The sequence below is a fragment of the Pseudorca crassidens genome, chromosome 6, assembly GCF_039906515.1.
Source record: "Pseudorca crassidens isolate mPseCra1 chromosome 6, mPseCra1.hap1, whole genome shotgun sequence".
In the NCBI taxonomy this organism is placed as follows: domain Eukaryota; kingdom Metazoa; phylum Chordata; class Mammalia; order Artiodactyla; family Delphinidae; genus Pseudorca; species Pseudorca crassidens.
Genome location: NC_090301.1, coordinates 35,472,210 through 35,487,280, shown reverse-complemented (window position 1 = coordinate 35,487,280; position 15,071 = coordinate 35,472,210). Strand labels below are relative to the sequence as shown.

The window sequence follows — 15,071 nt, the reverse complement described above, 5'->3', positions numbered from 1 at the left end:
AGAGGGAGATTCCCTTCATCCAGGGCATGCAGAAAACTTCCCACAGATTTCTGTAACAGGACAGAATTACTCTAATCTTTGGGGTTGTATCTCTTTTAAGGCTCGAAGGACTAGAAAAACCTCACCTGAAAGTTGAGCTTACCGAAAGGGGAGCATGGTATACTCAAAACGCTCTACCCCGTACTAGAAGCGACCTTCGGGCAGCACCTGCTGCGCCTGTATCACAACTGCCGCCCGTCTTGCTCGGGGTTCTCAGTTCATTCCCGCTCCCTTTGCTCTCTTCAGACTCTTTCCCAGACTTCCGTTCGAACTTCCCGGCCGCGGCAGAACCCACCAATCACAAACGTCCTGCCTCAGGCCACGCCCCCTTCTCATCGCCCCCTCCGGGAACCGGAGTCGGATTTCGCGCACACCCCTCCTTCCTTTACGCACGCTGCGCGCGGACGTCGGCCTCTGACGCCGTCGTTGCCCTCGGGGTCGGCTCTCGCCCGGGTCGCTCCCGCAGACCGTTGGGCACCCGGCCCAACGTCCTCCCTCAGGCCCTCCCACACCCTAGGACCCGCTCTGGCGGCGGCGACCCATGTGGGGGTTCGGGCTCCTGCGGTCGCCGCCGCTGCTTCTCCTGCTACCGCAGCTCGGAATCGGAGTCGCAGCGTTCAGCTCTCAGGCCGGAACCATGAACCTGGGCGGCAGCAGCAGCCGCAGCGACGCTCTCGGCTCCCCGTCAGCCGAGCGGTGCAGGCAGCAGTGCGTGCAGCTGTCCGCGGTGCCGGGAGCCGACCCGCAGCGAGGCAACGAGTTGGTCCTGCTGGCGGCGGCGGCGGTGGCGGCCGCTGGGGAGGGACTGGAACAGCGGGACCTCCCTGGGGACCTGGCGAAGGAGGAGCCGCAACCACCGCCCCAGCATCACGTACTCTATTTCCCCGGGGATGTGCAGGTAACCTGCGGCCTGCCTGGGCACCTGCTCCTTCTTCTTGTACATATGCGAATTCTCTAGATTCCTCCCTCGTAGCTGGGGCCCGGTTCCTTGCCTCGCCTGAACACACTCACACATGGCGCTAAACGGGGTGGCTCCACGAAATCCAGAACCGCCCCTTCCACGCCCTGACCCCCTCCTCATAGAGCCCTAGACAGGAGGTGTCCTTGGAGGGCTACGACATCGAAAGAGCCAGCCGTCAGTCCAGGTTTCGAGGGGGTGGAATTGAAGGCCTAGAAACGAGAAAATGTGTATTTATTCTATAACTTGGTTTCTCAGAGGATCTGTGGGGGAGGGGGCAGGAGGCGGAGAGAGGGCTTTTAAATTAGCGTGCTGGCAGTTATTAAAAAGTAAACAGACAAAATACTGGTACTAGGGTGTGACGCTCTCAGTAACCCTAAGAAGGGGAGAATGGGTGGAAGAAAAGGGACAGGAATCGCTAAGCATGTCAATATTTTGATGCTCACCTAAATTCTGTACTTTTTTGTGTGTGATTTTATCTTTATTATTAATCTTGCGGCTGCAGGCAAATATACATGGCTATGTTGTCCTGGAAAGCTGGGCCTTAATCTAGATCTTAATCTAGAACTGCTTTGTCTAATAGGGTAGCCATTAGTTATATGGGGCTATTTAATTAAAACTAAATAGAATTAAAAATCCAGTTTCTCCGTCGCACTAGCTGCATTTCAAATGCTCAGCGGCCCCTAAGGTTTGTGTGTGCTGTACTGGACAGTGCAGTTACAGAGCATTTCCACGGAATATTCCCTTCATCACAGAGTTCTCTTGGGTAGTGCTGGTATAGACAGGTGAAGCTAAAATATGGCTGAATGTGTTTCTTAAACCGTGAAATAATTAGTTTATTAAACAATTATTGTTTTTGAAATTAATGCTTTAAAAAAATATGTTTACAAACGTTGTGCCCTGAGTCAGATGATGATGAAGGTAAATGTAGTTTTTTCTCTTGCCCTCCAAGTAATTGACTGGTCTAGTTGACTGCTAATCAAAACTAGTATTTCGATTTAAGAGGAGAAATTTACTGTACTCAGTTGATGCCCTTTTGCTCGGTTTGGGAAATCAGCATGGCATTGCTGACAGTGACTTCCAGGGTTTTGTGGACCAGCTACTGTGTGCATCCATAATAATGATGATAATGATAATGATAACTAACTGTCATTGAACACCTACTAAATATTTTTAAAGTGTGCAAGTCAGAATATAGCACAGATCTTCAGGTGAAATCTATAAAGTGCTAAATATAGTTAGACTGATACCTCCTTTCATTTTGACATCATCCATTTCTTTAAGTAGCCTGAGATTCCATTAGCTTTTTGGACAGTGATATACTGTTGATTTATGCAGAGTATGAAGTCCTCTAAAAACCCAGGGCTTTTAGAGAAGAAATAGAGAATAATAATGCATCAAAGGCTCTGAGGCCAGATCGCCTAGTTTTAAACCCTGATTCTGCACTTTTTAGCTATGAAATATCTGGCCAATTGTTAAATCTCTCTGTGTTGCAGCCAGCTCAGCTACAAAATGGGAATGATGATGTATAGGATATCAATGAGGATTAAATATGTGAATACCCAATGAGTTACCCTCCCTTATCTTTCTGATGAACTTTTTAATTATTGGGGAGTTCTGTAGTGCTCAGTTCTTGGACTTTTCCTCTGACTACCTTTACTCCCTTTGTGATCTCTTTCAGTCTTGTGGCTTTACATGCTACTATACTCTGACGACCTTCAACATTTGTGTTCTAGCCTATTCCTGGAACTTTAAACTTGCCGTTACATGCACGTATTTCCTTTCGGACATTTAATAGATATCTCAAACCTAAAGTCTCTGGATCTTTGAGAGATCTTTGAGAGAAGAAACCAAATATGCCTAGAGATCTTTGTCCCTAAACTTGCTCTTCCTGTAGTCATCATCTTGTCTCTCAGTTAATGGAAACACTTCCTATTTAGTTGCTCAAGTTAGAAATCTTGAAATTATCCTTTTGTCCTCTCTTAATACATCAGCAAATAAAGTGGCTTTACCTCCTAAATGTATCTAGAAGTGATCAGAATAATCATTTAAAAACCTAAGTCAAATCATACCACACCTCTGCTCGAAACACCAGCAGCTTCCCGTGCCACTCATAGTAAAAGCCAGAGTCCTCTTGATGGCATGCAAGGCCCTTCACTCTATTTACCTTTCCCACCCTGTAGCTTTTCTTTTCTTTTTTTCTCTTTTTTGGCCACACTGCTTGGCACGCAGGATCTTTGTTCCCTGACCAGGGACTGAGCCTGTGCCCCCTGCAGTGGAAGCCCGGAGTCCTCACCATTGGACTGCCAGGGAATTCCCACCCTGCTGCTTTTTTGAGTGTTTCCTTTATCTGTTTTACTCTCCACAGAAGGTTCCAGCCACACCAGCCTTCTTCATATTGCTCATGGTAGACACACTTGACCTCAAGTTTGCACGTACTGCCTGGAACAATTTTCCTGCAGATGTCTGTAAGGATTCATTAGTTCACCTATTTCAAGTCTCTGCTCAAAAGTTGCCTTCACAGTGAGGCCTTTGATGACCATCCTATTTAATAATCATACATGTGCACAGGATCCCTGTCAACTTTTCTCCTAATAAATAATTAGGATAATTCATTTCTATCCATTTCATTTACTATATTAGTTATTCATTTTGGATTTTGTCTTCCACTAGTATGATGCACGCTTCACGTCTGTTTTCTTCACTGTTATATCTGCGATGCTTAGTGAGTGGCATGAAGTAGGTGTTCAGTAGATAGCTTATTGAATGAATAAACGTAAGTTCTTTTGAACAATGTATTAAGTGCTACTTGGCTATTATTATATGAAGGGCTTTTAGGCTCAGATTTCCTTCTCTTTGCACTTGATTCTTTTGAGCCTAATGTCTATTCTTATGAAATTTACCCTGTGAGATACAGCTCATCTTTTAGTGTATTGATCCTTTTAGAACCTTTATTTTCATTTATATCATATATAGATTAAATAAGCATTCTTTCTATATCTTTATTTTTAATTTGGATAAATATTGAACAGAATAGGGCCAAACAGAACTTTGTAGGATACCATTAGAAGTTTTGCCTCATGTTAACACAGATTCATTATTTGATGTTAATTGGATCTGGTTGACAGTGTAATTTTAAATGCTAATTACCATTACTTTTTTGATTTCCTTCTTGCAGTCATCTTTTATTGTATGTCCTTTTTTATTCTATGCTTGCCCTTTTATCCTTTGAATTATAGGAAAGCTGAGGCCGTAGTAATTCACTTTTCTTTAGGTACCTCCTGATGTTTTTCTTATCAGTAGTGATTTTGGAGGGGGATCAGAATTTTTTTAAGTAGGTACTGTCCAATTTTCTTGAGTTTCTTGCTTTTTAGATCCTCAGGATACAGGATTGTAGGTATTTCTTTTTTTTCTTTTTTTTTATTTTATTTTATTTTTTTGCGGTACGCGGGACTCTCACTGTTCTGGCTTCTCCCGTTGCGGAGCACAGGCTCTGGACGCGCAGGCCCAGCAGCCATGGCTCCCGGGCCTAGCCGCTCCGTGGCTTGTGGGATCTTCCCGGACTGGGGCACGAACCCGTGTCCCCTGCATCAGCAGGCGGACTCTCAACCACTGCACCACCAGGGAAGCCCTATTTCTAAGTGTAAGTTTACAATTTGATGAATTTCAACGAATACAATTATGTAACCATCACAATAATCATGTAATACAACATCTTGATCACCCTAAAAAGTACCCCTGTGCCCTACTTTTAGTCAATCTCTTTTCTCAGCCACAGGCAACCACTAATCTGCTTTCTTTTCAGTATAGTTTTGCCTTTTCTAGATTTTCATTAGTTAGGAGTCATGTAGTATGTAGTCTTGTGTCTGGCTTCTTTCACTTAGCCTAATGCTTTTGAAATGCATTCTTCCTGTTTTTTCTGTCATGAAGTTTATTTCTTTTTAATGCCAAGTAGTTTTCTGTGTATGGACATACAATTTGCTTACCCATTCAGCAGTTCATGAACATTTGGGTCATTTCCAAGTTTAGCTTTTAAAAACTTTTGCTTTCCTAAACACTAGGATATATAGATGACCATGCCCTAAGTGTATGTCCTGGTGAGTAGGAAAAGACTCACTTCTCCTATGTGATTCTCCTTTGCTATTCACACTATTACCACACTCAGAATATTTCTGACAACAGATGTGTGGGTATTTCCCCCCACACCAAGCAATTCTCTGCAACACCAGCTGGGTGTCCTATAATTCAATTCAATTCTGATGCTATCTACCTGGAGTTAGTGTCAGATTCCACATGTTAAGGGCTCAGTCCCACAAGTCTTTTCCCCTCCCCACTTCAGACGCCAGTCGCCAAGTCCCAGTTTATCACCTGTACTGCTGACTGAACAGCTATAGATTGGGGTTTGCACGATCCCCCTCCTTGGGTTCAGTTAGTATGCTAGAATGGCTCACAGAACTTTGGAAAACAGTTTACATAGTGTTTACCCATTTGTTATGAAAGGATATGATAAAGGATACAGGTGAACATCCAGATGGAAGAGATGCACAGGGCAAGGTATGTGGGAAGAGGTGCAGAGCTTCCATGCTCTCTCTGAGTGCACCTCTTTCCTAGCACCTCCTGTGTTCACCAACCTGGAAGCTATCCAAGCTTGTACTTTGGGGATTTTTATGGAGGCTTCATTGCATAGGTATGATCAGTCTTTAACTTTATTTCCAGTCCCTCTCTGGAGAATGGGGAGTGGGGTTGAAAGTTCCAAACTTCTCATCATGTCTTGGTCTTTCTGGTGACCAACCCCTGTCACCCATGAAATTCCAAGGGTTTTAGGACCTCTGTGCCAAGAACCATGGGCGCGCGCACACACACACACACACACACTCACTCTACTATTTCACATCTGACCATATACCCTGGGGCTTCGTGTGCTATGACGAGCAGCCTTCTTAGGCTGTTCCTGTTACGGTCCTTTTAGCTTGCTTACGTGAGATGTCCACTTTATGCTCAGCGAAGATGCCCCCTTGACGCATTTTTTATGGAAGTACAGCTCGTACCCTATATAGCTCTCCTCACTCTGCTATAACAATAGTCCACCTAACTTAAGTCTTTATCATGGAGACACATGTCAAGTTTTCCTAAAAATCCTTTGTACCAGTACTTCAGTAGCAGTGTGGGATGGGCCTTTATGTTTTTGCAGGTCAGCAAGCATCTACCTGTGGAGTAACTACCCCTTAATCTCTCCAGGAGATTCTCTTGCCGCCTGCCTCACTGGGGATGAGGAAGCATGCCTCCTACCCTTTAACCCTTACAGGGAGAGTAAGTGCATTGCATTCCCAACTGGGATGAAAACTCTCTCAAAAGAAAACCCTTTCTTCCCACGTTCTTCCACCTCTTCTGTAGATTGGCCTTGTATAGTAGCCTGGGTTGCAGAACTGGTTTTGACTACCTGTTAGCAAGTCCTATGGGGATGTCTGGTGTCTCTTTCTAGAATATCGGAGTACTTATCCATTGTTCTTAGATTTGGACTTATTAGACAAAAGAGTAACAGTCTTACTTTTACATTTTAATACATACACACAGTTACTTAGTATGAGCATTTTCCTACTCTGATCATGTAACCTCTGGTTAATCAAAGAAAACACCAAGTTTTTAGGTTTACCACCTCCTATGTGGTAGAGACTAAATGGAGTCATAAAATCTTATTCATTTTAGCTCATTAAATAACTATATAATATAAATAACTGTATAGTTTGTAGGAGCTCAGTTTCCTTAGCTATAAAAACGATTTAGATGTTTGTGCTTTCTTGTGTATTTGGCACTTATAACTAGCTATTTAGGAATCCATAGAATAATTCAGTGTTGGCGCTGTTCTTCCCAACTAATATTTGGGTGTCTTTATGAAGACCTGACTAATATTCCTACTTCAGACATAATAGGAATTCTACTGCATAATTCTGGAATTTCTACTAATACTACAAAACTGAGCTCATGTATTTGTGGAGCCTTCCCTGATGTCCCAAAACATAGCTCGAGTCTCCCTTTCTCTATGTCCCCTCACAGTTCTTCACATATCCCTGCTTTACAGCAGTAATCATATTGCCTTGTAATTATTTATCTCTGTCTCTCCCACTGGACTGTGTTCTTGAGGGACTGTGAACTGTGCTTAGTGACCCACAAATGCCCACTGATGAATATATGAAGAAATGGAAGTCAAAGTTCAATAGGCAAGAATATTTCCACCTTTCAATTTGTGTTGGAAATTTGTTCCTTCCCTTTCTGATGATGCTCATGTGTGTGCACACATGCCCACCTCTGCATGTGGGGGTAGTTCCTTTCATGTTCATCCCTCTATTCTTTACATTGGTGCCTGAATTGCAAATTCTTTCATTTTTTGGACGAAAGCGTTCTGTGCAGAAAAAGAGTGTAGATTTCTTATAGGTAGGGACAAGGGAAAGGGCCCAAATTTGTTTTCTCACTGAAATAAAAAAAAGAGATATTTATCAAAAAAAAAAAAAAAAGGATTTAGATGAGCCCTTTCAGATCCAAGCTCCTATGATAATTTTATATCTCATAAATCTGGATGTGCAGAAGGCAGTAGCAGAATCCATAAAAAAATTAAATGATGGCCTTCTGGGAATAGGTTTTTTTTAACATATATGACAAACTTAATATTAATGAGGTAAAAACTGTTAAGAAGGACTTGAGCATCCTTTTGGGAAAGTTATCAAAGGATATGAATAGAGAATTAACAAATGAAAATTGCCAATAAACATAGAAAAATGTTCAACCTGATTAGGAATAAAAATATGCAAATTAAAAGTAAGATATCATTTTATCTTAGTAGCAAAGATATTTTAAAAATTAATGCTAATAGCCAGTGTGGGTAAGGATGTGAGAAAATAAGCACTCATGTATACTTCCAGTGGAAGTATCAATTGGTATCAATCTTTTTGATGGGAAGTCTAAAAATTATACAAATCTATACTTATTGATAAGGAATCATGCCTGTAACATTTTTAAGTGAAAACTGTGTGTATAATCTTGCTGAGGGAAGAAATAAAGAATGCTCTCTTACATACATACTTGTATATGTGTATGTATACTACAGAACACTGGAATACTAGACACCAAAATTTTAATAGTGATTATTTCTAATGGTGGTTTTATGGATTGGTGGTTTTTATATCTTCCTTATACCTTTGCATGTAGACTAAATTTTTGTAGTATTACTTTTATTAGTCTTAATTTTTTTAATAGAAAAATGTGTATGTTGCTAAAAATTCATTTTATTTAAGGTTGTACATTGAAAAATAAGTCTCCTTTTCATCTCTTTGGATGACTGGAGGCAGTCTCCGATTTCCCTTCCCTAAGGCTAACCATTGTTACTGATTTATATGTCCTTCCAGAGACATTCTATGCTGAGGCAAACTTTTTTTTTTAAACACAAATGATAGCTCAGCATTCAGGGAGTTTTTTAGCCCTTATTTTACAACCCGTATTTTACAACCCGTGTGAGTGCTCATAGAACTGAAGCAGGAATAAATGTCCTTAGACAGATTTATTTATGCATGTGTGCAAGTATATCCCTGAGATAAACTCCTAGAAGTAGAATTACTAGGTCAAAAGAGAGGTGCATTTAAAAATGTTTGCTATATGATTGTTAGAAATAAGGAAAAAGTACAGTTCTATTTCCTTTCTCTCACACCCTATACCCAGTCCATTAGCAAATGCTGTTGACTCTACCTTCAAAATATATACAGAATCTGACCAGTTCTTACCACCTTTGCTTCTACTGCCACTGTGGTTCGAGCCACCTTCTCTCATTGGGGTTATACTTAAGTAGCCTCCTACTGGTCTCCCTGCATCAAACTGTTGCCCCTTTGCACACAGAAGTCAGAGTAATCCTTCCAAACAGATTATATCAGCCATCTACTCCACACCCTATCAGAGCAAAGGCCAGAGTCCTCAGGGTATCTTACGAGGCATGATCAGCACCTCCCCTCTTCACCAGCAATCTCTGTGACCCTCTTAGTGGTCACTTTTGCTCCTTCTTCACTTCACTGGAGGTACACTGGTCTCACTGGTGTATCTTGGTTACACAAACGATGGCTCCACTTCAGGTCATTTTACAGTTCCTTATGACTGAAATAATCATGACTCAATCCCTCAGCTCCTTCAGGCCCTTCTCAGCTATTGTCTTATTGGAGACTACCCTGTGTTTAAATAATAATCTTCCACCCACTCCAAAACTTTACACTCCTTATCACCCTTATCACGTATAACGTCTTGTGCTGTCCAGCCACTAGCTACTTGTAGCTATTGACCGCTTGAAATTTAGTGTGATCAAAGAACTAAATTTTAAATTGTATTTAACTTTAAATCTAAAAACTGATAGTTCAGTTCCTGGAAAACTTTTAAGTGTGTTTGAGCAACTTGGGTATGTGAATCTACTTTTGCAACTGTAAATCTTATGAAATCTAAATTCAGATCAAGTATTTCCGATGAAAATTTAGCACCCAAATTGAGATGTGTTGTAAGTGTAAAATATACACTAGATTTCAAAAACTTAGAAAGAAAAAGAAATGTAATAATCTCAGTATTTTTTATGTTGGTTACATGTTGAAATGATAATATATTGGATGTATTGGGCTTAATAAAATGTATTATTAAAAATAATTTTGGGACTTCCCTGGCGGTCCAGTGGTTAAGACTCCATGCTTCCACTAGGGGGCATGGGTTCAATCCCTGGTCAGAGAACTAATAAGATCCTGCATGCTGCAGGGCGTGGCCAAAAAAAAAAATTTTTTTTTCACCTGTTAACTTTCTACTTTTTTTTTAACGTAGCTGCTAGAAAATTGTACATGTGGCTCATGTTATATTTCTGTTGGAGGGTGCTGCTCTATTAACTCATGGAGTTATTATGTATCTCTGTACTAGAATGTGCACTCTTTGTGGGCAGGGGTTTCATCTCTTCTGATCCATGACTGTTCAGTACGTATCCAATAAATTTTATAGAATAAATGAAATAAATTTGAATGAATTTCCCTTTTTTAAGGATATTATGAATAAAAATTGAAAGGAAAACAAAACTTACATGTACGTCTTAGAACATAAACAAAAAGTTATTAATATATATAGAATACTTATAAATAAACCAAATAAAAAAAGGCAAAAGATATGAACAGGCACAAGTAGAAATCCAGATGGCTAATAAATATATGAACAAAATTTCAACTTCATTTAAATTTTTAATAAATTCAAATTAGAATAAGTTATCCTGTGCCAATGAAATTTAACAAAGATAAAAGAAAAATTATACATACTTCTCTGGAAGACAGTATTGTAGTCTATATAGTCAACCTTAAATTATGAATATTCTTTGACCTAGTTTTTCCACATCTGGGAATTTATTTTTAAGGATGTAATCACAGATGTACATGAAGATTTTTCTATAATGTTCATTGCAGCTTTGTAATACTAAAATTGAAATTAAACATAGCATTCAGGTTGCTAGAGTAATCCAAAGAGGGAGGAGTTCAGAATAGCAGCTTTAATAGGAAAATATTTTAGAATTCTGTGTTGGTCAAAAAATCTGTCTAAGAAACCAAATTTTTATTTTCAGTTAATGTCTTAGGAATAATAGATCATATGTATACTAAATAAAATCCATTTAAAAATCTATAATCATTCTGAAGTGTTTTCTTATTAAAATTTCTACTGTGCTATTTAGCTTTATCTTATAACCCTGTGTTTGATGGATTTGAGGCTTAAACTGAAGAAGTGATTTGTTTAAAATCTTAAAGCCAGAAGGTAATAGATTTATAGTTTTCATTTCTAGTACATTAACCATAGGTCATTATAACATCCCTACTTCCTCCCCAATAAAAATGGGAAACTAATTTTGTGGAAATAATTTTACATAACTGTGTATTTAATATTTGTTTTATCTTTCTTACCTTTCAGAATTACCATGAAATTATGACTCGTCATCCTGAGAATTATCAGTGGGAAAACTGGAGTCTAGAAAATGTTGCCACCATTTTAGCCCACCGGTTCCCCAATAGTTATATTTGGGTGATAAAGTGTTCCCGAATGCATTTGCACAAATTCAGCTGCTATGACAATTTTGTGAAAAGCAATATGTTTGGTGCTCCAGAACACAATACTGACTTTGGAGCTTTTAAGCATCTTTATACGTTATTAGTTAATGCTTTTAACTTAAGTCAGAAGAGTTTGCTACCAAAGAAGAATGTGAAAGATTTGAATAAGGACGCCAAAGCATCTAATTGTAGATCCAGTTCTTCTCATACTACTAATGGTTGCCGGGGAGACAAAGAGAGGACCTGTGAAAAATTTGATGAGTCTGCCATGAGTTTTTATCCACCATCACTAAATGGTGCTTCTTTTACTTTGATTGGATTCAGTAAAGGTTGTGTTGTTTTGAATCAGTTGCTTTTTGAATTGAAAGAAGCCAAGAAAGACAAGAACATTGATGCTTTTATCAAAAGCATAAAAACAATGTACTGGCTGGATGGCGGTCATTCTGGGGGAAGCAATACTTGGATTACTTATCCAGAAGTCTTGAAAGAATTTGCACAAACAGGGATTATTGTTCACACCCATGTAACACCTTACCAAGTACATGATCCAATGAGATCTTGGATTGGAAAGGAGCACAAGAAATTTGTTCAGATACTTGGAGATTTTGGTATGCAGGTGACTAGCCAAATTCATTTTGCAAACGAAGCTCCTTCCATAGAGAATCACTTCAGGGTTCATGAAGTATTTTGAGACTGCAGTATTATTAATGCAGAAGAGCAGAAGCACTTTGTGCTATAAATTCAGATAATGAGATGTAATTCATAGATGCATTGTCAGGTTTTTTTTTGGTGGGGGGTGGGGGGAAGGAAGCACACATTCCTAAACTATGAGTGTAACATGCAGTAGTGTTCCTTGCTTGTGAACGTGGATAGTTTTTAATTGGGACTGGGTTAGAATTAGTTTATTTGAAATCCAGAAGGTGGTTTGTGATAATCCTACAGGGAGATATAAGACCCTTAAGAATGAAAGTTATAATATAGTCCTTATAAAAGGCAATTAAGATGGTGATTGTTGGAAATAGTTTATTTTCTGAGTAATGTTTAAAACCAATTTTGGTGATACTTTAAGGGTAATTAGGTATTTTAGCACTGAAAACTTTTGAGTGGAAACACTGTTTCTCTTCAAACAACGTGAAGGCACACTGATGTTTTCCATCAATTTGCAATAACTAGACCCTGCCCCTTATGTTTATAAACTTATGGTGTCATTCTTCAGTGTGCCATCAAGTGTTTTTTCTTAAGAGTCAAAATGTATTTGTTTCCACATATCTAAGAATGTGCAGTAGTGTAAAGTTAGTTTTTAAAAATCCTACACTTAAGCACTGTGGCTTAATTTTTAATTGGCAACTTTTGGATAAGACATTTTGGAGTTTCTTGCATTTTGGCAAAAAACCAGTTCTTTTGGAAAATTGTTTGAAATTGAACATAATTATGTATACTGGGTAAAAATACAGTACAGATTTTAAATTGTTTCATCCTATCATCTTTTGAAAGAGAGCAACTTAGGTAAAATATAATACTCTATTTGGTAGTGCCCTATTGAAAAGGAGACAGATTCTATAGAACTAAGTCACTATTTCTCCTGAAGCATGATTTTGTCTGCCCAAAGAAAGCATCTCTCCTTGGCCAAAATGTAAAACTATATTGCTATATGAAAAGTTGAAAGAGAAAGTTTGAAGACACAAATGATTTAATTTTGGCTCAGAGACTGAATTTGCTTAACACTGCTACATAATTTGGGTGAGGTTTCCTTCTGCCCATTTTTCTTGACCTAGATAAATACATTTTGAGAAACCAAGATCTAATGAATATCAACTAACATTGAAAGATTACAATAAAAGGCTAGTGGTCTTTTTAAGAATTGTTTATTAATAATTAGCTTTTGCAGGTCATGAAATAATTAAGCAGGGAAGTAACATGCTGCTTTCAGACTGAAAAAGAAAAAAAGACTGAAGCTTAATATCAATAACCCAGAGGGTCTAAATATATAAAACAATAGTTTAAAATGTTAATTTCTTGGTTTCGTCTCAGAATTATATTTTAATGACTCTATGAATATATTCCAAATATTCAGAAACTTATAAGAAAGGATTTTTACTTACCAGATGCTTAAATTGTATGAACTTCAGAATAGTATCTTTCAGTGTTTTTTTCCTTAAGGATGAAGTACAGTAGTTTTATATTGCTTTGGTTTCTTTTAAATACCTGCTGTTTCTTTTGAGACCCAAAATTCCCAACAAGGAAACAAGTCAGCCTAATTCTAACGTTTGACTTATTACCTTGTCTTAAAGCACCATTATTGATTGGATGGCTTCTTTCAATACGTTTAATAATCCTTGGTTAAATTTATGTGTATCTAATGTAACATAGCTAAGTTACTGAGTACTTTAATGAGGGGGGGAAGGAAAGGCATTTATTTCTACAGGATTAACTAAAATGGAAAACGTATGACTTTTAGCAGAAAGATTCATTTAAAAATCTGAGATATTTAAAATATGGTCCTTGTAGCTATCCAGTCATGTAAATGCTTAATTGTAATTGTTATATGTTGAATGGATATTAAGAATAACTGTCTGGGACACCTGGAATTGCCATTGCATCAAAATGAGACAGTGTTGAGAACTGAAAATATTTTCTTTAATGAAAATATATTCAAGTTGATCCATATTCAAATATTTGTTTAATACTTAAAATTTGTTCTTTCTCCACATTTGTTTAAAACTATTATAAATGTTAGTGTATCCTTTGGATTGTGCCTTTGTGTTTGTGTCATGAAAGAGTCAACTGAGAAAAGTAGTCAAACAAACAAATAATGTGAAAGTTGTTACCGCCACAGCATGAATGTACAGTTGTATTAAATTTAATCCACAGAAGTCTGTTTGGATGTGCTGTTTGTTACTAGATTTGTTAAAACTTTAGATCATTATTTGGAAGGAAGCGATTTCTCTCCACTTTGCCAGTTTGGGTTTGTGTGTGTTTTCATTAACCTCCATGTTTTTTTACACAGGCAACTTTGAACCTTTCCTATAAAAATACATCTCTTCTTTTCCTTTAAATTGCTCCACAGAAAATAGCATCATTTCCTTCTGTTGGATTTCCTAGACAACAAAATCTCTCGAAAATAAGTAAGTTCTTCCTTTTCTACGCTAATCATCTGTATTCCTTTAGCTGTCATCAAGAGACTTGGTTAGAATATGGTGTGATCTGTTTTTCATTTCATTCATGCAATATCTAAGCCCCACCAAGGGCAAAGAAGGTCTAGGCACTGAGGATACAGTACAGACAAAACAGTTCCAGCATGTGAGGATGGAAATGTGTAATAGCCTAAGGCTTAAGAGGAAAAATATGAAACAAAAAGGTATTATTCTTAAAAGAGCTATTCTGTTACACTTCATTTAAGGGCTTTTAAGAGAAACATGCTTTAGAGGGTAAGATATTCATGTAGATAGACATCTGTGAATTCAGGTTGCTCTTTACAAAGGCAGAGAGGCCAAGCAGCTCTTAGTGGTAGAGACAGGCAGTCACTTAGGATGGTCATTTTAGTATCCTGTTTAATGGAACTTGAAAAAATACAATATAACTTAGGTGTATTTAAGACATCCAAACACCCATGGCCTGTATGCTTGAAAAAAGACTGTAAGGTAACACCAGAGATATGTGGGTGACTACCAATCATCTATGTTAGTTCCTCCTGACTATATCTGTTTTTTAGCACTGGGGGAAGGAGTCACAGCAGCACAGTTCCAACTCCATCCAGACGTGCATTCCTGCTTCCTGCATTTTTTGGTGGGGGTCAACTTCTTAGATTAAGCTTTGATGTCTGATGGCAACATCAGATGGGTAAGAAAAGCCTCATTGGGCTTCCCTGGTGGCGTAGTGGTTGAGAGTCCGCCTGCCGATGCAGGGGACACGGGTTCATGCCCCGGTCCGGGAAGATCCCATGTGCCGCGGAGTGGCTGGGCCCGTGAGCCGTGGCTGCT

General features: G+C 38.7%; 2 protein-coding genes across 6 annotated transcripts in view; one reads left to right on the top strand and one right to left on the bottom strand.

Annotated features, from left to right (window-relative positions):
• Positions 1 to 520, bottom strand: part of FTCDNL1 (formiminotransferase cyclodeaminase N-terminal like) — a 94,738-nt gene extending 94,218 nt beyond the window's left edge. Inside the window, exon 1 of one of the 5 annotated variants that reach the window (XM_067741075.1) lies at positions 143 to 520. In XM_067741075.1, the coding sequence (XP_067597176.1) occupies positions 143 to 156 (14 nt within the window). In that variant the 5' untranslated portion in view covers positions 157 to 520. Of the gene's footprint in view, positions 1 to 125 lie in introns of all 5 variants that reach the window. The other 4 variants (XM_067741073.1, XM_067741072.1, XM_067741078.1 and 1 more) reach the window with 4 other exon arrangements.
• Positions 436 to 13,964, top strand: C6H2orf69 (chromosome 6 C2orf69 homolog). The gene is made up of 2 exons (XM_067741070.1): positions 436 to 937; positions 10,955 to 13,964. The coding sequence occupies exons 1-2, from the start codon at positions 581 to 583 to the stop codon at positions 11,780 to 11,782; spliced, it is 1,185 nt and encodes a 394-aa protein (XP_067597171.1). The 5' UTR covers positions 436 to 580; the 3' UTR covers positions 11,783 to 13,964.
• Positions 13,965 to 15,071: the final 1,107 nt, after the last annotated feature.

Coding starts and splice junctions, on each gene's coding strand:
- C6H2orf69 (XM_067741070.1), top strand. CDS start 581: ATGTGGGGGTTCGGGCTCCTGCGGTCGCCGCCGCTGCTTCTCCTGCTA. Junction 938..10,954: donor ATTTCCCCGGGGATGTGCAG/GTAACCTGCGGC, acceptor CTTACCTTTCAG/AATTACCATGAAATTATGAC.